Genomic DNA, 25295 nt, shown 5'->3' with positions numbered 1-25295 from the left:
TTATGCTAGAACATATTTCATGCACATATCAAACATCTGTGGATCCAGATTTTGACTATATGGACTGACATTTGTTTGCAGAAGCAAACAGATTTACTTGAAAGAAAAAAAATAAAACGACAGATTACAGGCTAAAACAAGTTTTATATATGTACACACAAAAAACTTGCTCTCTGCAGCTGAATCTAATCACTAGGAAATTCCTCAGCCTGTAAGTAAATGGTAAACTCAACGTTAACATATTGCTTGGATATAGCTATATCATGAAACAAATGGGCTAGGTACAGACATTCAAAAAGCCTGAGGGAGGATGATGCAAGTTAGGTGGTTTTCTGTAAGTGACACAGTTGAAATCAGTAGCAAACATAAGGTACATTTGCCTGCGTTTGGGGGGGGGGGGGAGAAAATGATGCATGTGCAAATTTTAGACCAGGTTCTGCCATTTTTAAACCAGTTCATGTGCGCCAAACTTCTGTTCCATTACAGGCATAGACCAGTTTCCAAACACTTATACCGGGAAAAAGTGTAATGTCTGTACCTCGCCATGATGGCTGGCTCCCAAATAAAGAAAATACACTGCAGTAAGTGTTAAAAAATGAATGTGTGTATTTTGCTAGCTGTGCTCCTTTAATTACTTTGGTGGACAAGAGAAATCATATGCAGATAGTTTAGCTGATGTGCAGATAATTAGCTAAATGTCAATGTGAAGTCCAATAAACACAATATTGCATTAAGGAGTTTTACATATGTTATGCTGTAAACACCAGTATAACTTATTCTGGTTTCAAGAGGCAGACTTCTAGGATATTGGCTTCCCATTTGTTATGGTGAGCAAATAAACATGGTCTTGTTTTCACAAAATGCGAATCTTGGTTAGCAACAGCACCACCACAACTGATGCTTATACCCAACTCTAAGGGACCCACACTCCAGTATAGCGTTTCATCTAGAAATTGAGACTTCCATGCATGGCAATGAGTTGTACAAGCTGTAAGTAATCAAATAGTTTAAGGAATGGAGGTGAAAAGCAACTAAGTTAGAGATGGTACATGTGCAAAGAACCAAATTCACACTATGGAAGAAACTGGATCCCCTGCTTGTACTTTTGGCTGTGAACATTTTATCCATGCCAACAGGGAGAAAGAAACTAATGATCTTCTGCTAAAGGTCTGGAAAGCATGTAAACATAAAACACCTTTCAAACAAGATGCATCTCATTATATAAACTGTTGTGCACCCAGAGTACGCTCTCTTACCATCCTTCCAAAGCTCTGCAACAAATTTGTCAGAAGACTGGTGCAGGAGTGTAGCCACATTATCATTCAGAGGGTCCATATTCTTCATGAGCCACTCATCTGCCTTGTAGTCTACCTATAAAGAAGCAAGCAAAATTACACCTGGACAGCTTACTGGACACTGCTGGCTTGAGGTTTTAAATTAAACTAGCCTTTAAAAAAAAAAAAAAAAAAAAAAAAAAATCACAACAAGGTGTCCTTTTTTCTTAATCTTTCTCCTTTATACCTTTTAAAAGGTTTTACCTCCATTCTCTTATTAAGGTTTATATGGCTCTAAGAGTTAGTATATTTCTCCGGACTAACAAAAAAGTACTGTAAAATTTTTTTTAAAGTAAAAATATATATTTTGCAATTTTAGTAGTCTTTGTTCTTTTAACAATGAAATCACAACATTTTCAGATAAAGCCTCAGTATGATATAATGCCCATTATGGAGTTGTCAAAACAACTCCAATGCGGTAAGATTGCACTTATATTACAAAAGGTAAATTAACAGTTGGTACAAATAGATATTCTTAGCTTAATGATTATAGCAATTACACAACACATGTTTATTTTTTGTATACTTAAATAACAAAAGCTCTTATCTTGACAGCATACATTATTTTAGGTTGGAAATCTTCCAAATTTTTTTCTCTGTATAGAATGGTATTGCTCAAAAATCACAGTTTTCACAGTCTTGTGTGACATCTCTTAGTTTAAGTGCATAGAATGCATATTTTCTTATTCGTGATCTCTTAACTTCCCTATGGCAACTATGGAAGAAACTGCTGACATTAGGATACAGTGAGCTCTTCTCAATGCTACTTAGCAGCTAGGAACAAGAATCAAGCAGCAGCCAAAACCCAGAAGCATCCAGGTCTCTGAAAACTATACAGACCAAAGTTTCTCCACCTGTTAACTGCAGGTAAGGCAGCTAACAAGATTAGTATAAACTCTGCCATTTGTTGAGCACTTCTAGAGCTTCAGTCTTCTCTGCCTTCAGATCATATGATTGACTGAGGACAGCCACTGACATCTTCTAACAAAACAATACTCCTGGCCCATACTCTAAAATGCAGTTAAGATGCTGTCACCTTGACTTACACCCCCATACCATCATGTGTGGAAGAGGTAGGGAAAGTGTTATGTACAGAACAAATGACACAGAGGTCATATCAAACCCTCAGTACTGGGGAAAGCAGAAGTTGCAGACAGTTTCTGATACAGAGGAGAATGGGAAGTCAGCATATGGACAGGTTGTATGAGGAACAGAAATGTATACAAGACATTAACATATGCAATGAGCTCAGCAGCACCTACAGAAGCTAGCTAAATGGTTGTACATGCTGCAAAGGGAGAATGCAATTTAAACCTTTGTCAACTGAGATTTCCTTCTGCCAAGTATGAAAGTAAAATCCACTCAGAAGTCGACTGCAGCTATTTCGCGCACACCATATATATTGGCATAACTATAACAAAGGCTGATTGTTTGACACAATGAGGGGGTGGGGGGAACCACCTACCAGAATACCATTATTTACAGAAAAGGAAGTGTTCATGTAGCCCTGGAAGCCGAAGGAGACATAAGAATTCTAGAACAAACAGGAAAATTCAATGACAACAAGTCATATCTGGCCTAGATAACAGGGGTGTGCGAAACAGGCCATATCAGATTCAGATTTGGCCCAAATCGGGGACAGTGATTCAAATCACTGATTCGGATCACTGTCCCCAATTCGATTTGGCTGAACCCAAACCTGAAGATTTGATGCCGATTTGGAGAATCGGCGATTTGGCCATAGACACAACTTTAAAATGTTTTTCTTACATACCTTGAGGTGCCAGGTGCAGCTCATGAATGCTGTGATGCTGGGGCGGATGGAGCATCCCACAGGAGTGGGGGTGGGGGGGGAGGTCCCCTGCATGCTCAGTGGCAAACCTGGAAGTAGACCGGAAGTGGTTCCAGTCCACTTCTGGGTCCGTTGGGGAGCACGCGGCGGGCATGCCTGGCTCAGCGATTGGCCGTGGGGGGACCCTGGGTGCTACCAGGGGACACCAGTCACTGAGCCAAAGGGGTCAACTGGGGGGGGGGGGGGAGGGGCAGACAGGGGGCTCACCATGCTCTCCCTGGCAGACCCAGAAGTGGACCAGAACTGCTTCTGGGCCACTTCTGGGTCTGCTGCCAAGCACACTGGGGAGCACCCGGCACTCCTGTGGGACGCTCCACTCACCTCAGCATTGCAGTGTTGATGAGCCACCTGGTACCTGGAGGTATGTAGAAAATACATTTAATGCTGTGTCTATGTCTGAATCACTGAATCTCTCCAAATCAATTCAGAGGGCTCCGATTCGATTTGGAGAGATTACAAAGTTCTCCTGATTCGATTTGGAGATTTGGCCACTGAATCGGGCTGAATCTCCGCCAAATTGAATCAGGGACTGAAGCTTCGCACGGCCCTACTAGATAGATGATACAAGTACTAAACACTGGCAATAGTTACAGACTTAAGTGAGCCATTTCATCATGGTAAACTGCCTTTTTCACAACTAGGGTCCAGGTCCAATGAGTCCCAATAGCAAACACGAAGACTGAAAGAGTAATGAAGACCAAAATACATTTTTAGCCTTAAACGGGATTCTTCACACACATGCACTTAGAAAGAGAAGCAAAAAGGTGGGAAACAAAATAAAAGAAGCTGGTATTGTCACTAACCTGTCTGATCAAAACACAGGACTTCGAAGTCAAGAGCCATTAAATCTACAATCTTAAGAATGCCAATTTCAAAGCAACTGAATTCCTTTCAACAGAAACCCTTACAAAAAATCCAGCTGCCACGCAAAACAGCATCAAATAGAATAAGTATGTTTGCAATAACTAATAGTTGGTGAACTAATATAGTCATTAAACTAAATAACACATTTTAGTCTATTTTTACATCTTAAATTTCTTTTGTTTATTTAACATCCTCTTACAGCTCTAACACTTTACAGTATGGTTCAGTAGTATGAATTTAATTTCCAAATGTTTTAAGAAAGAAGCTAAACTCTTCTTACATTTGAGTCATATAATGTCTGAACATCATATTTTCTTGCATATAACCCGCACATTTCCCCCCTAAAACCAGCTGGGGAAAATTAAGAGTACTCATTTTATGTGAGGAAAAGACCTCCCCATGGGTCTGAACATTTGGCAGGGGCAGAGGGGTACAAAGCAATGCAATGCTAATTGCTGCAGCTTCCTTCCCTCCCTTGCCAAGTTGCTGGACCTGTAAGGGTTGGACCCAGAGCACGTGAGTCTGGGACTGTGCTCTGGCTCTATAACAACTGTTGCTGATGTGCCCATATCAGACCTAGCCACAAGACTCCAGCTCCAGTGCCAGCACAGCTTCCAGCCCTAGCACGTGGCTCCCAATCCCTAAGCTGCGAGTCCTGACACACAGTCCCCAACCCTGTAGACCTCAGATCTCAAATACTTAATGAAACTCTAAGGTAAGATCTTTTTTCCTTCTTGGAGCCTTCTCAAAATGAGATGCATGTTATAGTCAGATAAAAGATGATAATATAGCTAAACCTTTAAGAAAAATCTTCTATTTACAACAGATCAGTCATTTTCTGATCAAATCGTTCACCATGCAACCCTTACCTTCCCTGCATAATGAATAATGCAGAAGTCAGCCTTGTCCTTTAGTTGCCTTGGTTTTTGGAATTTAGAGTGGGATCCTTGTTCTTGGACCAATTTTTCCACAAAGGTCTTGTCAGTAGCTTTAGGGAACCAGCACTCTTCATCAAGTAAAGCCAATACACCAGGAGGGTTTGCCTAAGAAACAGGTATTGGATATTGAAGTAAGCCTTTACACCAACACTAGTTTTTTGTTTTTTTTTAATATCTGTATTGACTATTACAACCATTGCATTGACTATTAAAACCATTGACTATTAAAAACTATTAAAAAAAAAGAGGCAAAGCCCTCCAAAGTGATACCTGAAATAAGATTTCCCCTTGATAATCTGAAAGAAAGAAAGAAAGAAAGAAAGAAAGAAAGAAAGAAAGAAAGAAAGAAAGAAAGAATTTGCTTCACGAATTTGCGTGTCATCAAAGAAAGGTTTATTGGACCTTGATGATATTGGTAAAAGTAGACCATTTTTAGGAAGTCAGTTGTGCAGTCTGAGATGGCATTAAACCTTAACCTGCGACTGCTCTGAAACTGTTCTTAGCTTTATGACTTATAACAGTCTACAGTTCTACACTTAAAAACTGTAGACTGTTATAAGGTCGTAAAGCTAAGAACAGTTTCAGAGCAGTCGCAGGTTAAGGGTTAATGCCATCTCAGACTGCACAACTGACTTTCCACTAGCGGGCCTGGCGAGCGGGAGCATGGACAGGAGCTAGGACTTTTCCTGGGAGAGAAGAGGGTGGCACGTAGCTCAGATGCGGAAAAACCACCACGGTGGCTGTGGCTTCCCTCACTTTGCAGCCAGGAGGAGCCAGCTGGGAGGAGGTGGGGGCAGGGCCAAACACATTTGAAGTGAATGGATGGGGGGGAGAAGTAAAGAGAAAGGAGGGTTAAGGGCCAAAATCTTGCATGTTTCACTGAATTAAGATGGGGGCGTGGGGGTTGGTAGTGATGGGGAGGGCTGGGGTACTACTCGCACCAGGACAGAGCTGAGACTCAGTAGGCTTACTGCATGCGTAACACTAGGACAGAGCTGAGAACCAGTTTGTAGCCTACCTGGTAGTTTCCATTCTCTGGTCTATATTTTTAATGGAGATAGGTAGTAGGGCTATGCAAACCTTCAGTACCCAATTTGATTCGGCAGAGATTTGGTCTAATTCAGTGGCTGAACCTCCAAATCCAAAATCAAATCGAGGACCTTTTAAATCTTTCTGAGTCAAATTGGAACCCTCCGAATGGATTCAGAGACAGACGTAGATTTAAATGTTTTTTCTACATACCTCAAGGTACCAGGCGGCTTGTGAATGCTGCAATGCTGGGGCGAATGGCAGGGGCGACGCATAGGGGGTACACGCGGGTGTACGTGCACCCCGAGCATGGCGGTGCACCCCCTGCAAAAAGGCGTCACTGACACTGTTGGTGGTGCCTGTGGGCAGTCCGCAATTCTTGCTGGCCACCGCTGCCGGTGGCTGGTTGCCGACCCTTGGTCGGAGCTTGCCACTCCCCCCACCCCGGCCACCAACAGCGCCGGTGGTGTCTGTGGGAGCTCCCCCGCCTACTGCTGCCACCATGTCCTCCCAGCTGCTGGGGGCACACGCTGTTCATGGCTAATGAAGCGTCCTACAGGAGCATGGGGGACTCCCCAGCATGCTCGGCAACTGACCTGGAAGTGGACCACAAGCACTTCTGGGGCTGCTGGGGAGTGCGCGGGGGGCTATGCCCCCCGGCTCAGCAACTGGTGCCTCCTGGGTTCGGGGGGGAGGGGGGGAGCACCTGGGGTCCCCCCATGGCTGATTGCCAAGCCAGGGTGGTGCAGGTCCCTCCCCCGTGCACTACCTGCCAGACCCGGAAGGGGACTGGATGTAATTCTGGGTTTGCCGCTGAGCACCTGGGAGACCCTCCGCACTCCTGTGGGAGGCTCCATCTGCCCCAGCATCACAGTGTTCATGAGCTGTATCTGGTACCTCAAGTTATGTAGAAAAAACATTTAAAGCTGTGTCTGTATCTGAATTGTTGATTCTCCAAATCAGCATCGAATCTTCAGATTCAGCCAAATCAAATCAGAGACAGTGATCTGAATCAATGAATCAAATCATCTGTCCCCATTTCAGGCCGAATCTGAATTGGATAGGGTCCACTCTGCACACCCCTAATAGGTAGTAGGATTGCTGTTGTTTGCATGGGGGTGTTAAGGAAGCAGCAAACTGGTGAGCTGCACCTGGGTGCTCAGAGTGGTCAGAGTATGCTGCGGCTGCATCCGCTAGGGGCAAGAGGGGGTTTGGCTTGGGGCCATCACCACCCCCTTTGGCAACAGAGTTCAGGAGGGTTGAAAGTTTGCCTATGGAACAAAGGCATACAAGGTTCTTTGGGTAAATCCAATATATTTTTTTATTAGACCAACTAAAGTGTGGAACAAAGGAGTGGAAAGGGCTGGGATCGGTGCATGCTAGGATGTTGTAGGAACAAAAATGGAACAGTTTATCTTATTGGAGGAGACTAACAATACCCAGGAATGACTTGGATAAAATGGATCTAAAGATACCTCTCACCAGAAGTGGCATAAGTAAAATGGTTAGAGCAGCTGTTCCCAACATGGTGCCCACAGGCACCGTGGTGCCCCCCAAGGTTTATTCAGGTGTCCACATGCATTTTCACAATCAGTAAAAATCATTATTCCAACAAAAAACGCTGTTATATTGGCGCCCGTTGCTTTTTCTTTTAAATTCCAATGTGCCCTCGGGCATATAAATGTTGGGAACCCCTGGGTTAGAGAGTACTTAACATGAATTAACATCCTTTAATGGGAGAATGCTCCTATTGTAAGCATCTTTATGACAGTTTAAAAGGTAACCTGTAACACTGCCCTAAGTCTCTGGTCTATGTTGCTTTTAACTATATTTTAGAAAGTTCCAACACAAAATAAAATTATGTTGCAACAGCTTAATAATTCATTACAGTGTCATCATTATTTAAAGAAGTTTAGGATAAGCTATGGGTCCTGGCTCTGCTGGAGAAGGGGAAAATGGAAGGGAAGGACAAGGTAAAAAAAATCTCTCAGTATTGGTGGGCATCCTGGACTTAAACTGCTTCTAATGCCTTTTGCAAACAGATTGGGGTGGTATTCTACCCCCACAAATTGAGCAACCACTAGAATCATTTAGCCAAGTACAATGAAAACAAACTTAAGAAACTGGCCTCCTAAAAGCTCACTCTTACACACAAGGACAATTTCTGGGGGAAACCTGGACCCACATAAGTTAATGCGAGTTTTGCACATACAGACTTTAGAGAGTTTGGATTTCACCCTAAATCAAACATATTAAACATTCTAAAATATTTAAGCATAGCTTAGCTTGAAGGTGAAAGCAAAAAGGACCAGGTTAGTATTTTAAAAGATACTAGGTGAAAGTATTTAACTTTATGTCACCTAACAATGCGCATCATGTCCTCGCATACAAATAGGATTATGTCAGTGGGCAAAGTTTAGAAACCAAATTCTACTACTTAGTAGTTTATCATCAGTGATTGGATGTTTGAATTAATTTACTTGATAGGACAACTTAAAAAAGGATCCATACCTGGCCCAGAGGAGACAAGGAAAAAAGAAAGAAAAGTGCATACACAAAAAGCACAACCCAAACAAAACTTACAGGCCTTTCTATTAAATCAATGCAAGGCTGTAGATCCAGTCCAAAATCAATGAAGTTCCATTCTATACCCTCTCGCTGGTACTCTTCCTGTTCCAGGATAAACATGGTGTGGTTGAACAATTGCTGCAACTTCTCATTGGTATAGTTGATACAGAGTTGCTCAAAAGAGTTCAGCTACAAAATATTTTGTGAATTAGTCAAATAATTCAATAGCAGGGTTTATCATCATTACATACATTGAAAGAAATGTTCACAGAGTAAAAATCTCATTCTATTAAAAGTATAGGTTCCTTTAATTTTATAAGAAGTTTGCCAGGCCTAAAATTATTCAGTAATAGTTCAAATCACTGGCAAAATACTGATAACACCATCTCCTGTAGTGGACAGAAGACTGCTATGCAACAGGAACAAAACCCCCCCCAAAAGCCTGCTACCAAAGAATAAATGGTTATTCATGGGTAGGTACACTTTAAGAATAAAAATTGTGGCTTCTCAGTTTTTGCCATCATAAGCTAGAGTAGCCACAACCTTTACATTTCCTAAAGCTAATTAAATACTTCATGAAGTCTTTGTTGCATCTTGCAAGAAATCATTTTACTGCTGTCAGTCAAATCAGAAATTATTGTAAGTGCTTTAGAAGGAAACTAGTCTGTAAAGATATGCATTATTTCCTAATAGTTTGTTTTATGATATACCTCAAAAATCTCAAATCCAGCAATATCCAGAATGCCAATAAAAGATGCTCCCTGTCGTTTGGTCCTATCCAGAGCTTTATTAATTCGGTGAACAAGCCAGCGGAAGAGACGTTCATAGGTGGCTTTTGCCAAGGCTTCCACTGCAAAATCTGCCTGGAAGTCAAAATATATTAAACATTTATTCTAATATATTCTGATTTATTATAATAAATCATATTATAACAACATATATTCAAGATTTTAAAACCATATTAAACATCAAAATAACAGAGAAAGATGTTTTCACAAATAACTGCTCAAAGTGTAATACAGTCAATTCCACTGAACTAAGAAAACAAACAGCACAGATTTTCATTTGGTTAGCGATGAAAAACACTGAATTTTTAAGCAACATATTAGGTGTTCTGAAAATGTGATACTTACAACTGTATGAGAATCAAGACCAGCAGGAGGTAAAAGATTTTTCTTGTATTCTATACATTCTTTGGTTTTGCCAAACAAAACTATTTAGTACAATAATTTGTTTAAAGAGGACCTAAAATGATCATGACTAACTTTAAGCAGCTTTCAGTGAATTTAGATGAAAGGTAGCTTTACTTTCTTTCTATACACTAAAAAAATCTCACAACTTACTTGTTCTTTAGTTTGGGCTTTCTGAACATAGTCTCTGCCAACTTTAATGCGTGGTGTAAGTATAGCCCGGGTAAACTCCATTACATTCATTCCCAGGAGGTGGCAGAGTTTCTGTGCAACTGAAGTTAAAAAACCCCAAAAACAAACAGAAAAAAGAAAAAGAAAAAGTTAAGATACTTGAATATTCAAATTGCCACAGCAACTAGTTAGAATATTAAGGCAACAGGCTCTTGAACCTGTGACTGGCTTAATGATTTTTTATTAAAAAACTCAAAATAGTCTTATTATATACAAGGCTGATGGTTGTTAAATTATATCTGTAAGGAGCCTGCGTATAGACACGGACCCCTAGCTTTCCATTACAATTCATGTGTCTTTTGTTATAGAATGCCAGATATTACTAGCTTAAGAAAATGGGTAGAAGCCTCACATTTTAGCAAGCGACATACTCAATACTACTAAGGCTTCCTATATTGCACTGCTATGTTTCAATGCAGGCAGGAATGTCAATGGATTGCTATGGATATTTCTGACTATGCTGCACCACACCATGCAGAACTGTCACTTTTTCCATCTATGGGGCTCCTGGAGGGGCTGGAACCTGGGGGCATGGCTAGCAGGGGCAGCGCCTACCACCAAAATCCTAGGTACAGAGTCCTGCTGGGTATACATTTCAGCAGTAGCAGGTGAGTAAATGGCTGTGTTAACCTATGTGGCACTGCTGTCACTGATCTGGATGCGGTCCATAAGGACAAGCAAGTCTGACACCCCTGGTTTAAAGCATCTGATACAGGACAGTGAAAGGAAGACTTAAGTAAATAGGCCATGGACCTTTTCCGATTTGGCAACACCTCTACTATTTTTTACTCTCTCTTTCTATATGCATATTCTTTCCTAATTGAATTTACTATTAATAGCAGAGGCATTTGGACTTAACCTCAAAAATGAATCTGATAGTCAAGATATTCTTAGCTTTAGGGCTAAGTATTTTTCTCAAGTTTCCCAAGCCTCCTCAGTAAAGTATCCAGTATGATAATAACAGCCTCTCTATTTTTTTCAATATGATATTTAACAAAACAACCGATTTTCTCTTCTACAAAGTGGGAAACTGCTTGTTCTGGAACAGGTGTTAGAAAGTTAGTATATATAAAAACTACTACCTGCATTTTATTAGTATTGAATATACTGTAATCTATCTTCAAAGCTCCAGGTTCCATATACTGGTTATACTGCTAACAAAGTTCTAGTGCTGATTACCAGAATTTGGAGAGGCATTTTATTTTGCTTATGTAAAAGGCATAATTTTCTTATCCTATTATTGAGACACCCTCTTTCTCTCTCTGAGCTCCCCAACCCCGACCAGCTTCAAGGTGCTTGGACCTATGCCTCCTATGCCCCAGCATACTGGATGCTCGTGAGCGTGCCTCCTATGCCTCCAGCATATTGGACCCATGTCTTCTAACAAGTGTCCATACCTGGGGCATAGCATCTTCCACCCTTTTTCTCTTGGAGCTGGCCCACTGGGCAGCTAACAGCTAGATCTATGGGGCCAGAAGGAATAAAAGCAGAGAGGAAGCCCAAGGAAGAGGGTCCTGCCCTGCCCTTGAAGATTGGGAGCTCCAAGTTCTGGCTCTTGCTCCTAAGGATGTTTATGAATTTTAACCAAATGCATCATGGACATTGACTTATAGCTGAAGTCATGTAGTTATAATCCAGAGTAGTGCCATCACTTACATTTTAGTAGTAGAGAAATGACCTAGCTTCATGGACTTGCAGTAATGCAAGCTAGGGGGTAGGGGCTAAGGGAGATGACTCGCTTACGCTGAACAGAGTATTCCAAAAATGAAACATCAATCCTCAGCATGCCCAACTCCACCCTCTGGTATAAACTGGGTGTTGTGGTAAGACATATCACAGAAGAAAATGGGACAGTGAACAAGAGTCAGCTGGTGTCCAATGCAGCAAGGTAGACTAGCCACAGAGTACTGGAAAAGGCTGAATCATATACACATGTGGGTTTATCTCCATCAAGGAAAGTCAGGGACCTTGAGGTTTGCTACTAACAGTCCATCAGGCTCTCTCTTCCTCCCCAGACACACTCTTCCCTGTTAAGGATTCTGGGTAATATCTTCCAACAAGTTGTTCCTGTAATGAGGACTGCCATTGGAAGGCTTTCCAAACAGTCCAGTCTGGGCATCTATTCCAGCCAATGAGGAGAGCCCTCCTTCTTGGGTACAGTATCATGTGATGAAGCCTGTTTTCTGCAACTGGTACCATTTAGGCAGTTTGCCCAATGTAATACAAAAAATACACAGATAGTGGGGTAAAGGGCTCAGTCCCCCTTGTCAGACCAGTATGCACCTTCCTGAGCCAGTCAGTCAGGCTCCCTCTTGCCTGTTTTTCAAGTTTCCAAGCTGCTTTCCCTCTTGGCTGGCCAGAGAGCTAGCCTCCACAGGAGGGAGTTTTTGGTTCCGTCTGATCTATAGTCATCTCAGAGGGATGCAAGCATAAATCTGGGTCTCTCTCCCATCTCTGACTTAACTGTTATCCTAAGACATCTGTGGCTTTATGGCTCCCTCTGTGTGTTACTGGTATCGTACAATTAACTGTGTAATTGTGCATTTACCTTGAAACCAGCTACACCTGCAAAGTAGCTATCACACGATAAATCAGCTAAAAAGTTAGCCAGTGTGTACAAAGTTTACAGATGGTCAAAAATGTGTACTAATTTTACAGATTGTTGCAATCGAGCTTTAATTTGCACACGTAACAGGGTCTCCTCTGCAGCTGGGAGCCTGAGCAGACAGGGATGCACCATGCCTAGCATGAAACCTCTGAGGCCGAGGAAACGTGGCTACCATAATCCCCAAGGTTTGGTGGTGCATGAAACCCCCGGGCTCTCATGGGGTTTTTGGGACTAGCTGCGTTTCACCTGTAGACAGGAATGAGGCACCCTGCAGCTGACAGGGCTCTGTGTGAGGCACAGCCAGGACCCAGAACCCATCAGCTGCAGGGATTCTCAGTCCCAGCTGTGCCCTCAAAGGGCCAAAATTCACTGAAGTTTAGGTGAGTTTTAAATTCTTTTCAGATGATGCCTTCCATAACAGGATTTAGAAGGCTAGTGTCACAACCCAAAGTTGTGATTTTTTGTTTGTGTGCGCGCTTCGGCACCGCTAAATTATTTCCCGCCATTTTTGTTGCTTTCTTTGCACGGTAGAGCTCTCTGCTGCTAGAGAGAGAGCTCTGGTGCAATGGGGGATTTCCCACAAAATTACAGCTTCTTTGCAGTGTGCATTCCTTTTGCATTGTAGTGATGCTTGCCGCAAAGAAGTTCCCGCCATTTGAATTAGGGTCCACGCCATGTTATTGGCCGACTCCTAATTTAGGCACACGTGGCGGCTAGCGATTGGCTTGCTAGCCGTACATAAGGCTTGGGTAGTTTCTGCCCAAGCCGGAGGAGGGAGAAGAGAGAGATACTCTGTGTCAAGATCTCCAAGCGCTGTGGACCCTCGCGGATCCGGCACGCCTCCCCTAAGCAGGCAGAGAGAGGCAATAGAGCCGAGCCTACGGAGCTTTTGCTTCTCGCCTCTCCCCGTCGCCAAGCGCAATCCTAGACGTATCCCTTTCCCATAATTTCGGACCCCGCGGAGCCTAGCAAACTCCGGGGAAAATGTATTGGACCCGCGGAGCCTGAATAGCTCCGGGGAAACTTTTCAAATTCAACTTAACCGGACCCGCGGAGCCTAGCAAACTCCGTGGGAGCAATCGATTTGTCAGAGTCCTCCAACGAGGGTTCAAGCGGGAGCTGTGCCTGGAAACCTGTCCAGCCTACACCAATGCCATCTTTGGGTGCAAGTAAATAATCTTTTCAATCAACCGTTACGCCTCCGTGACTAATTCTAACTCGCGTGCACAAAACAATCCCGCAGTTTCTCCCACCCCGCGTGTCCGGGCTGACGGCCACAGCCTGTGCGCACCGGAGACGGGTCCGGTACGACCCCAGTTCGCCCCTGGCTTGCCCATGGCGGCCAGAATGGGATCGGAATCACCGCCGCGCATGGCGACGAGGGCGGGCTCGGGGCCCAGTCCGCACAGCTAGAACCCAAGTACTAGACTGAAACACCTTGAGGGACTAGTCTCCATAATTAAGCAGTCCTTCCCATACCAAACTAACTGATCTTTAAAGCATTCACTGATATAGTAAATGCTAGGTCACACCATCCTGCCATTTCAGAAATCAGATTTTCTAAATACAGTGTTTAATTTCAGACATTTCACAAAGGAAATTCTGCATAGATCCAGGATTCTGGCATCTGGCAACGTAACCAATGTCAAGAATTAAAGTAAATAAAGCAATTTTTAACGCACACTTTTCTCCTGGTGTTTAAGTCTTTGCTGATAAGCAATTAATGAAGTTACAAGTAAAATACCTGCTCAGAATTTAGAACAAATGTAAACCTTTTTTGGTGTCTGATGACAGAAATTTAATTTCTGTACAAATGAAGACTACAGCAGAGTAAGAGAGTTTTAAGAGCTTCCCTATACTGTTACATTTGTGGCCTCTCCCTGGCAGTGAACTTTAACAGGTACAATTTTCTGAGCTTCTGTACTCTGATGCATGATGAATACATTTTAGTCATAAAAATAACAACTTGCCATACAACACAAGAGGCCCCTAAATACAGTCGATTTACCTGTATTTTCTGGCATAGAAGCCTGATCAGTATTCCTCTCCTTCTTGAAGGAAATGTTACCAAATTGCAGTACTGAGGACACCACTTTCAGCATTGCTATGTCAAAAGACAAACAACACAGCAGTTGATAGGATAAGGGTCATCTTAACCAGACACTCATATACATACTTCCCACCCATATTTTCAACATGTATATAAGCTCAGGAAAAAAAAAAGAATTAAGACAAAAGGTAAAGAAACGTTTACCATAGACTCTTGATGCATTCAAGCTAGATCGGCTAAGTCTGTCAACACTTTTCATTTGGTTTATAGATACCTTCACACAAAAAGCAAAAACCAAGCGGCTTCTGGAAATCACAAGAGCTTAACAACTTACATAAGATCTCTTCATGGGAAAAGCCCATTATGTGCATGGCTTCCATAGTCTCCTGAAAGTTATCCTTGTCTTGCTGCCCAGGAATGGGGATATAGCCATTGGATAAAAATCTGTAATTGTTAAATCCTTCAAGCAGCAAGTCAGCTGTAGTGATGGAAAAATTAAATCCAAGATAAAAGCTTTGCACATGTTTATTTTTCATTTAATTTTGTTTTCTTTACAAAAAAACAGAATACCATTTTATTCAGTTAATGAATCGGCATTTAAATAAGACGATTATACACTATTATACTATCTCAGCAGTTCATTTTTCTCCAACTCTAGACCAATGATTCTCAAAATCAGGGTGCCGAGAGAACTTTAAGGGCGCTGCAGAGTGCTACACAAGGTGTACAATCATGATTCAAAGGATACACCCAGAGATTTCAGGTAGAAAAAACCAGTGTTTGAAACATACTGACTTGTTGTGGTCTTTAGGAGTTCTTTGCAACAGAAGAATTCCTCTCTTTTTTTGTTGGTGGAAAAATCAGAGTAAGCTAAGAGCTGCCATTTTTTGAGAGTTCTAACAAGACATGACCTGAGTCCAAAAGGGTTGAAAACTATTTTCTAGACATAGAGTAAGAGTTCTAAGATATGTAGCCAACTTCACTATCTTTTTAATATTAAAAAGATGCAGTTACTTCTAACTGGATTTATAACTACCTGTATTAGGTCTTTGCATGCTTTCCTGTTTGTGTGTTACTGAATTATTGTTAAGATCCTCTAAAGGAGGCCTTAACATGGATATTCCTTCTACCCATGTGTGATGGCCATCCAAGTAAGAAAATACTAACATTTTAATTTATTTTTAAGTGTTAATGATCACCTTGATGTTCTAAACCACTGGCAGCTCTAACATTAAGGGGAAAACAATCAGGTTTCCAAAAGTGCATTTCCAAATATTACTGTGAATCTGAAGATATAAATAAAAATTGCCTTTGTGCCACAAGAACAACCTTTAGGGTGGCACAAAGGGAGAGCAAATAGACATCTATACCATTTGCTGTACCATAAAATGCCCAAATCAGTGGCTGCGATAGCTTCTGCTGCCTTATTGCAGTAAATACTTGTTAACTTTATGGCACAAGAGCTTTGGCAGTCCTTGGCTGCCCCTGCTCACTAGGTGCCTTTGGCAGGCGCGCCCAGGGATTGAGGGCCCCAAAATTGCACACCCTGGAAATGCCTGACTGACTTTTCTCCCAGCAAATCTCTAGGACACATCTCTTTAAGCTGGGAAACCCTGGCTTTCTCCACTAACAGAGGCATTCCACAAAGATTCATCTCTGCAAATGGGGAATGTCGCCTACTGTCCTACAGGATCGAGTGAGACGACTGGTGCTGCGCATGTTGCCTAATGAAATGGATCAGCTGTGCCTGATCAGCTTATGCTTTAAAATAGTAAGCAAACAATCAAAAAAGAACCTTCACGTGTTGATAAATGCTCCAGTAGATACTAGTCTGCACACACAACTAAAAATATTGGCCAATTTTTATGTTAATCTTCACTGATTTAAAATGCCAAGATCAGCCATTGCTCAAAAGTGGTATATCTTCAAGTAGTTATTATTAAGGGTGTATGAAACGGGCCACATTCGATTCAGATCCGGCCCAAATTGGAGGACAGTGATTCAATTTGGCTGAATCCAAATCTGAAGATTCCATGCTGATTCGGAGCATCAGTGATTTGGTCATAGACAGTTTTACATGGTTTTCCTACATACCTCAAGGTACCAGGTGTGGCTCATGAATGCTGAGATGCTGGGGCAGATGGAGCATCCCACAGGAGTGCGGGGGGCTCCCCCACACGCTCTGTGGTGGACCTGGAAGTGGACCGGAAGTGGTTCTGGCCCACTTCCAGGTCTGCTGCCAAGCGTGTTGGGGACCCCCGTACGCTTCTGTGGGATGTTCCATCTGCCCCAGCATGACAGCATTCATGAGCCACCTGGTACCTTGAGGTATGTAGAAAGAACATTTAAACCCATGTCTATGTCTGAATCATTGAATCTCTCCAAATCAATTTGGAGGGCTCCAATTTGATCTGGAGAGATTAAACGGTCTCCTGATTTGATTCGGATTCAGAGATCTGGCTGCCAAATTGGACCGAATTGAATCAGTGACCAGAGCTTCGCACAGCCCTAGTTATTATACCATGCAATGGTAATTTTTAGTTAATAAGGGATGGAGTGATTCATCATAACCACTTCTCTGGAAAGTTAGTGTGCATGTTTAGGTAGTATGTGAAAACTACATCAATTAAACAGAAGAAGAGAGGGGATTCACTGTCAACAGCAGCTGATAATAACTCTTGGAACAAGTACTACACTAAAATGTTTTTCCTTGACCTTTCATTGCATTTTGACCAATGACTTGGAATTCTGCCCAGTATGTATATGGCTGTTGCTACCAATATGTTTTGTTACTGGCCACCTGCAGACACTTTAGTTTCAGTTCCTGGCTAGGAGTTAGTGGACTGACTGACTGATCTACAAAGCCTTATATAGCCTGCACTGGTCCAGAACTTGTGATGTGGAAGTTGAATGGAAAATACTCTGGACATGCAACAAATTATCTGAACAATAGATCTCCTGCAGTATAACAATAAATGAATGAGCAAATGAATAAAATGAATGAGTGAATAAATAAATGAGTGAAAAAAGGACAGCTGTTTTCACTCCATCAGACCTTTATTTTTTCAAGCCCATGGCACAGCTCAAACTTCACTGTGCAAACTCTAAAACTAGTAAATTCAGAAAGAACTGAGTGAGGTTACAAAATGAGGTTTGTGACTTACACTTCAGGTGTTCTCCTGCCCCTGCTAGCAGCTGATAGAAGATATGAAATGTTCTTTCATCTTTGGCCTGACGAACAGCACGAGATTTTTCCAATAAGTCTGATCATATGCAGTTAAAGGAACTTGCACTTCACACCTTTATATGACAGATTCAAAAGCTGTGCCTCAAAATAAGTGATGTAATTTAATAGCAATGGCAGTGTGTAGATGAAACAAGGGGTGTGTGTCCACAATAAAGTGGGCTAAATGCTTTTGCACTGCTTTAATGGTGTCAATGTTTGCATGCCTCAGCAGCGTATTGCACATTAAATTCCAGCTGCTATAGGAAATTTGGTGGCATAATGCACCTTAAATGACTTGGGGCACAGCAAACAAACTCCTCTGAGGAATTTTAGTTTGCTACCCCTACAGCCATGGAGTGAAGCACCGGGCTCTGTGCAGCTCTGTGGCTCTGCAGGAAGCCTGGAAGCAGTCTGGGAAGGCAGGCCCTGTCCAAGAAAAGCAGAAAGCCTGATTTCCCGCCCCTCCTCCTCCCGGAGTCTGCCTGCCTGAGCTGCGCAGGGGCCCAGTGCTTCCCTCCACAGCTGCAGTGCCCCCCGGGACCACCTAAGCTGGGTGCCTGTGGGCGGGTGCCTGTGGGGAGGCCCTGCCGCTGCTGCGGAGGGAAGCACTAGCCCCTCCACAGCCCAGGGACCACTCCACCCACCAGCAGCTCGCCCTCCCCTCCCCATTGCCAGAGGCAGGTAAGTCAGCGGGGTGTGTGCATGACACAGGAGTTTAAAAGTCTACCCTAAATTGAAGAGGTGTTTTTAAAAACTGACTGCTTCAATGTAGGGCCCCTGTTTCGTCTACACGTGCCCAAAAGTGTTAGAGAGAGGTTTGTTTGGTGCTCGTCAGCAGAAAGAAAGCTGTTGTGTTGGACATCACAGATCCTATTGTCAGGCCTACAACTGGTTTTCTAAGATGCCCAATTTAACTAACCCCACCTGCAACTTTAGTAGTAACTAGGGTCTGCAAGTGAATTATTGAATATACAATGAATACACAAGTGCATTTATTCTTACATTGTAAGACAGATCTGTTGTTTAAGGTAGTACCATTTTCATGAGTTACGTTTCAGAATAAAGAATAGTCAGAAAATCCAGTAGTTTTTAGTAAGTACCATATTTACTCAATTCTAAAGTTGAGACAACCCACCAACAATTAAGACTTTAGACATGGAAAATTCTAAAATTTAGTTTTCCTGGTCTAGAATCTAATTATTGGGGGGGGAGGGGGGGATCATCTTAAATTCAAAGTAATCTTAGAATCAATTAAATACGGTATTAATTGTGATGTTTTGAGTTGTTTGTTGCACTTCTTGACAAAAAGGATAAATTGTTTTCCTATTTTCCAACAAAAATACATTGTAGATCAATGGAAGCATTCACTCTGATGCCTTACACATTGTTGTGTTCACTAAATGTTAATTTTTACAAATGAGTTAATTTTGCACTGCATTCAAGTGGAGTCTGAGGCACAAAGCCATAAACATAGAAAAGGCTAAGATGCTTCAAATTTTCAAAGACATCATACCGCTGAAGTAGGATACAAGTCTCGATGTTGGCCCCAACAATATAACCAGTAACATCAAAGTTAATTCTGATGAACTTGCCCTGCAAAGGAAACAGGTTTGAAATTGCCGTCATCTATATTAAAGCATATTCCTACTTAAAAATGCAATTTGTTACAATTCAGTCTTAAAATGATTAATATGCATTTGGTATAGATTACAAAGCATCAAGATACCACTTGTGCACAGTTATATTCCTTTAAAAAAACAAAACAATTATAAAATGCACTGTAAATAAAACAATATTTTTTTCTGGTAAAAAGTAATTCAAGGTTCATGCATAATCCAATGTCATTTGAGTGTTCAGATAGATGAAAGAGACAAGTGTTTTGAGCCCAGTTGGAAATACCCTTTTCTGAAGTAAATTCTTTGTCTACCTCCTTTCAGCTTCAACATTAAAACTACTAGGAAAGACTTGGGGGGGGGGGGGGGGCAGAGAAGGGGAACAGAAAAAACAAAAAAGCAAGCAAGCAGTTTAAGCAAAATCCTAGCGTACAGGTGGCAACTCTCCCATGTGGCTGATAATGTCGCCTATAAATGCTGCATGCAAGAGCACAGCCCGGAGTGCAGCCTGGCCGCTTGGAAAGCAGTGTCAGGCTGGTAAGATGGGGGGGGGGAAGGGCAGACTGAGGCCCCCACAGTGAGGAAGGGAATAGGGCTGGGGCAGCAAGTGGCTCGTTTAGGGGTGTGGGCAGCTCCTGGCCACTGTGCACACCCCCAGGGGAAGCATGGGGAGCACATGCCCTCCAGATCTGTGTGGGGTGAGGGTAGGCTGCCTGCTTGGGACCAGGGCTTCACTCGGGGCGGGTGGAGGTGGCAGCATAGCCCTAAGAGAGGGGCTATGCAGGGACAACAGCATGGCCTCTCCTCTCAGCGCTGACACCACCTGCCCCGAGCACAGCCCCGGCCCAGCCACTGGGAAGAGCTTGGTGCTGCCCCTAGCTCCAAGCGAGTGGCCCACCCTCACCCCACACACAACCCCAGCCCCACTCCCTCCCTCCCTCCCTCACCACAGGGGCCTCAATTACTTTCCCAGTCCACATATCCACCTGTCATCCTGAGAAGAGGAAGAATCAAGCATACCACTATTCTTTTCTCTCTCACAAAGCAGCCAGTTGCAGCAGTATGCACACATGCATGTGGGAAGTGAGGAGCACTGCAGTTAGGGATGCCTAAAGAACCAGCAAGACCCATGTCTCAGAGTACTTGGTGTCTGCACATAACATTGAATTAATTACTTATGGTGGTGACCTGATGTAAAAAAACATAAACCACTGTGCCCTTAGGTAAATCATTTAAATAGTACCCATTAGTCAGAAGCTAGTAGGCACTATAAAAATGTGAGGTTTTTTTTTCATGTCAGTTTTTTACATTTTTACAGTCTCAGTATTTAGAGCAATCATTGGTATTCAACTCTGATGTAGATATAAGCTTGATCATGTGAAAGTTTCATTGCCCAGTAATTCTATTTCAAGACTTTCATCAAAGCTGTGTGACATTGATACTTGACTGTTTGGAGTGGTTTTGAGAAAAATTACTACCAAACAGCAGTACAGTAACTTCTGCTGTTGCTAAACTAAGTCACGTATTTGAAGTAAGAGGTTCTCTATTCCTACTATCACTTTGACAAAGACACTGGATAGCTCAAAGTGTCACATTTGGCACTCACTTATCAGGAGCTAATTGACAGGGCTTGTCCCTTGGCACTGCTCCTGGGCTTACAAGAGAAACAGGGGTGACAAGGTCTTTCTGACCTAAGGGGTAAATTGAGTTTTCATTTATAAGGAAAAACTCTCACTAGGAGGGTAGTAAAGCACTGGAACAGGCTACCCAGAGAGGTTGTGGAATCTCCATCCTTAGAGGTTTTTAAGGCCCAGCTAGACAAAGCCTTGACTGGGATGATCTAGTTGGGGATGGTCCTGCTTTGAGCAGGGCTTTGGACTAGATGACCTCCTGAGAGGATGCTCATGATTCAAAAAGTGCCAAGGACTCTTATTGCCTTGTCTTTTTCCCCCCCGCTTTCATTGGCACTTTTTGAATCGTGAGCATCCTTGCCTTGCTTGTTCAATAAAAGCCATCTTAATCACAGAAAGTTAGGATTCAAAGGGACCTTGGGAGGTCGTCTAGTTGTAGCAAAATACAAATGTGTTGTCACCAGCAGAGTTTACAGTCTAATACTTCTAACACCAGTGATCTCAGACATTAGAGGGTTTGATACCTCAAGAAATCTTCATCTGAAAGAGGGGGAAAAAACAGCTAAGTTGCATTGTATAACCTTGCACCTTTGGAGACATTAGGTACACAACAGAAAACCTGCCTGCAATGGGTTGTTCTTAAATATCATACTTGCACATAACATTTTATAACTATGATGATGTTCTCCTAAAGGTAAAGATCATATAACCTACTCATAAATTTTCAAGCTTAGTTCTTCCATTCATCTAATGTCCTTCTACTCTGTAAATCACATTTTTATAGTGATTTACAGTCCTGGTCATTTAGAATTTTGTATTTATCTTTGTTATGGTAGTTGTTTCACACAGACTCAAAACCACTTTAATTTTCACCTGTTACCACAAAGAATTTTTTGTTTTATTTTCCTCTACTGAACTCCGTGGCAAACAAAGGGTACTTGTAAAGGAAACAACAATGAAAGTGGCTTAAAGACTTCACCTAAGAACACCTTTCTCCAAGGATAAAGAGAAGCAGTTACTAAAGTCTGAAAGTATTTCAGTTGGTGCTATTTGTTTGATATATGTAACTGATTTCAATAAAAGCTGTTTAAACAACAACGCTATACAGACAATATTAAAATAACTCTATTGGAGAAAAAAAAGACATCAAGAGGATTAGAAGACATTAGTTAACAGAAGTAAATCTTAAATGTTTTGAAAGGAAGGCTGCAAGCCTAGCTCAGATTTCCTTAGTATACAGGTTTAACAAAACACATGTCTTCCTTAATGAAGTTCAAGTGAAGTTTATTCCTCTTACAGAATTAGCCATATATGAAGTGTCAAGGCTTACTTGGTCAAGCTTCTCTGGGATTCATTTTTAGGTGTGTTAAGCTTTTACAGCTTTCACTGACTGAGTAGCAGTATGGTCTCCCAGTATACGATGACCCCGGCCAGATGCCTATCCAGCCTTCTCTTAAAGACCCCCAAGGTAAGGGAGAGTACCACCTCTCTTGGAAGCCCATTCCAAATTAAGGCCACCCTGAATGTGAAGAAGTTTTTCCTGAAGTCTAGCCTAAATCTGCCTCTCTCTGTTTGCGACCATTGTTTCTTGTTACCCCAAGAGGCACCCTGGTGAACAGACCATCTCTGATTCCTTGCTGCGCCCCCCTAATGAATTTGTAGGCAGCCACAACATCACCTCTCAGCTTTCTCCTGTGGAGGCTGAAGAGGTCCAGGTCCCTCAGTCTCTCCTCATAGGGCTTGGCCTATAAACTCTTAACCATATGTATAAGTGGTCTTCTCTGGACCCTCTTGAGGTTATCCACAACCTTCTTAAAGTACAGCACCCAAAACTGGACGCAGTCCTCCAACTGCAGTCTGACCAATGCTGCATGGAGGGGAAGAACATCCTGCCCCCTCTCCCACCAGTTTGGCAGGCTGGGCAGAGCATCTCTGTGGGCTGGATATGCTTTACAGGCTGCATGTTTGACACCTTTTGCAGAGGCAATGAGAAGTTGTTTGAACTTAATTCTTACTCGATACAAAATTTCAACGTCTTGACTTCATAAGACATATGGAAAGAAGAATCTTCTATGTGCTCTGCAAAATGTTGTTTACCTTAGCAAAAATGCAGCTACTAAAAACTCTATCCAATACAATTTGGAGTGGTAATATTAGAACTACAACATAGAAATCTTTAAATCTAGGCAGTTGTAAGAAAATAATTCAAAATAACTATCCATATCTTGAAATATCCCTACTTATTTTTTAAAAATATAACAGTGGTATAGAAATATCTACATAAATAGGAAGCAGTGGTTGAGCATACATTGAGAATTTATTTATTTATTTTTAAAATCAGACTGCCAGAGTATTCCATGCATTTGGCAAAACAAGAAATCAGCTCTCCAAACTTTCAGTTCAAGTGACCTTAATTCAACCTATTAGTAAATACAACATTCAACAAATGTGTGCAATTTATTTTGATTGTGTCCCTTTAAGACCCAGGAACTCTAACCTTAGTTGTTACAAGAGTTAAGTTAATAAGAGTTCTCTCTCTCCTTTCCTCACAACCTAAATTAAAAGGTCTGTGATGCATGGTGAAGGTGAGATGATCATTGGTTTTCTGGTTACAAACCAGAGTTCAGATCTATTGTGCAACAACCAAATTGTGAAACAGACTCTCAGGGGAAAGTTTAATATAAAATGGTTAGTGTTATGAGCACAACTGTCAGATTTTGTACTGATGAGCATAGGGGTTGGCTATTTAAGCAACTGTTCACTTAACACCACACCAAGGGTATGGACAAATGAATCGTTTAACTGCTTGTAATTTACCCTATCTTTGACCCTGAATGAAGCAAAATTAAAGTTGCAGTGATTTTGCTAGATTTGAATGGTTGTATACTGCTAGAGTAAGTTCCATTATAACTGCTTGTATCTGCATTTGCTCATATTGGTACAACTGTTACATCTGTCTATACTCTAAGAGCATTTCCCAACCAGTGTGCCGTGGAATTTTGGGCTGGAGCCACGCCCCCTACCTGCTGCGGACACAGACAGATGGAGGGGCATGGCTCCAGCCAGTGATGTGCATCCACGTGCTGTGTTCAGCCGCAGCACTGCCCCCCTTATGCCCAGCTGCTTGCCACCCCCTCACCCCGACTCCTGTTCTGCATTCAGCTGGTGTGCCCTGCATGGGATGGGAGAGACCTAATAAAAGTGTGCTGCTGGAACCAAAAGGTTGGAAAATGCTGCCCCAGGTTATCTTTAAGTAGCCCTGATATATCAGTATTCTATACAGTCTAAAACTTGAAAGTTTTAATATGCCACTTTAAATTGAATCCAAGGAGGAAGAGAATGAAGGAAAGTTTCTAATGCCAATAAGGTAGATGCTTCTTAATGGAAAGACAATAAACATGTATTGTGGTGAAATTGTGTTTAAAATATAAAAACTTACAAAACGGGAAGAGTTGTCATTTTTTACAGTCTTAGCATTCCCAAAGGATTCCAGGATAGGGTTTGCCTGCAGAAGCTGACGTTCCAGCTCCCCCTAAAAAGAACCACACAAACAGAAAAGCAAACTGATATTAATACAATTTGTATATTAATGTTTTCCCAGAGTCCACTTTCTTTCTGAACATTTCAACCCAGCAGTAACAATGACAAAAACCATAAAAGAAGATCATTTTTTTTTCCCTCCCCATTCCTAAATCCATTGACACTCTTCACTGGATTGGTGAAGGCTATGTTTACTGCACATAAGAGTGGCAGAAAATGAGTGGGCTAATATACTGACCATAGAAAGGTGAATTCTAGTTTAGGGCTAATGAAGTAGGCACAGAATCCAAAGTAAACACCATTCACTAGTTTTGCAGAAAATGTCATAGTAATTAATTTCTGGATATCAGGGGAGGTTATCCAGTATGCTGAAACTTCAATAGTTTTTATCAACTATATCTAACCAGGTACCCACAGGACAACTGTTTTACCATGTACTGTCCAGCAGCTAGGTATAGACAACACACTTGTAGTGTACCAAAACAGCAGAAGGGCAGTTGAGTTTTGCCATGCAGTATTAATGTCTTCAGATTCCCAAAGCCAAATCAACATAATAAAGCTCATTTGTTTATTACTTTTTTTTTAAAGCTTCATGAAGCATAAGACTGGGTTCAAAAATCA

At 42.0% G+C, this 25295-nt stretch overlaps 1 protein-coding gene across 7 annotated transcripts in view; it reads right to left on the bottom strand.

The window, feature by feature from the left end:
- Positions 1-25295, bottom strand: part of MYH10 (myosin heavy chain 10) — a 144219-nt gene that overhangs the window by 49117 nt on the left and 69807 nt on the right. For all 7 annotated transcript variants that reach the window (XM_014596011.3, XM_019485706.2, XM_019485708.2 and 4 more), the window contains 10 exons: positions 24574-24666; positions 19420-19483; positions 17829-17927; positions 14999-15142; positions 14623-14718; positions 9929-10047; positions 9296-9448; positions 8601-8774; positions 4920-5093; positions 1257-1371 (listed from right to left, as the gene is read on the bottom strand). In XM_014596011.3, coding sequence (XP_014451497.1) covers positions 1257-1371; positions 4920-5093; positions 8601-8774; positions 9296-9448; positions 9929-10047; positions 14623-14718; positions 14999-15142; positions 17829-17927; positions 19420-19483; positions 24574-24666 — 1231 coding nt within the window. The remainder of the gene's footprint in view (positions 1-1256; positions 1372-4919; positions 5094-8600; positions 8775-9295; positions 9449-9928; positions 10048-14622; positions 14719-14998; positions 15143-17828; positions 17928-19419; positions 19484-24573; positions 24667-25295) is intronic.

Source organism: Alligator mississippiensis, chromosome 8, assembly GCF_030867095.1.
Source record: "Alligator mississippiensis isolate rAllMis1 chromosome 8, rAllMis1, whole genome shotgun sequence".
Classification (NCBI taxonomy): Eukaryota; Metazoa; Chordata; order Crocodylia; family Alligatoridae; genus Alligator; species Alligator mississippiensis.
Note: the sequence above shows the minus strand (reverse complement) of the source record. Positions and strands in the feature narration are given on the sequence as shown.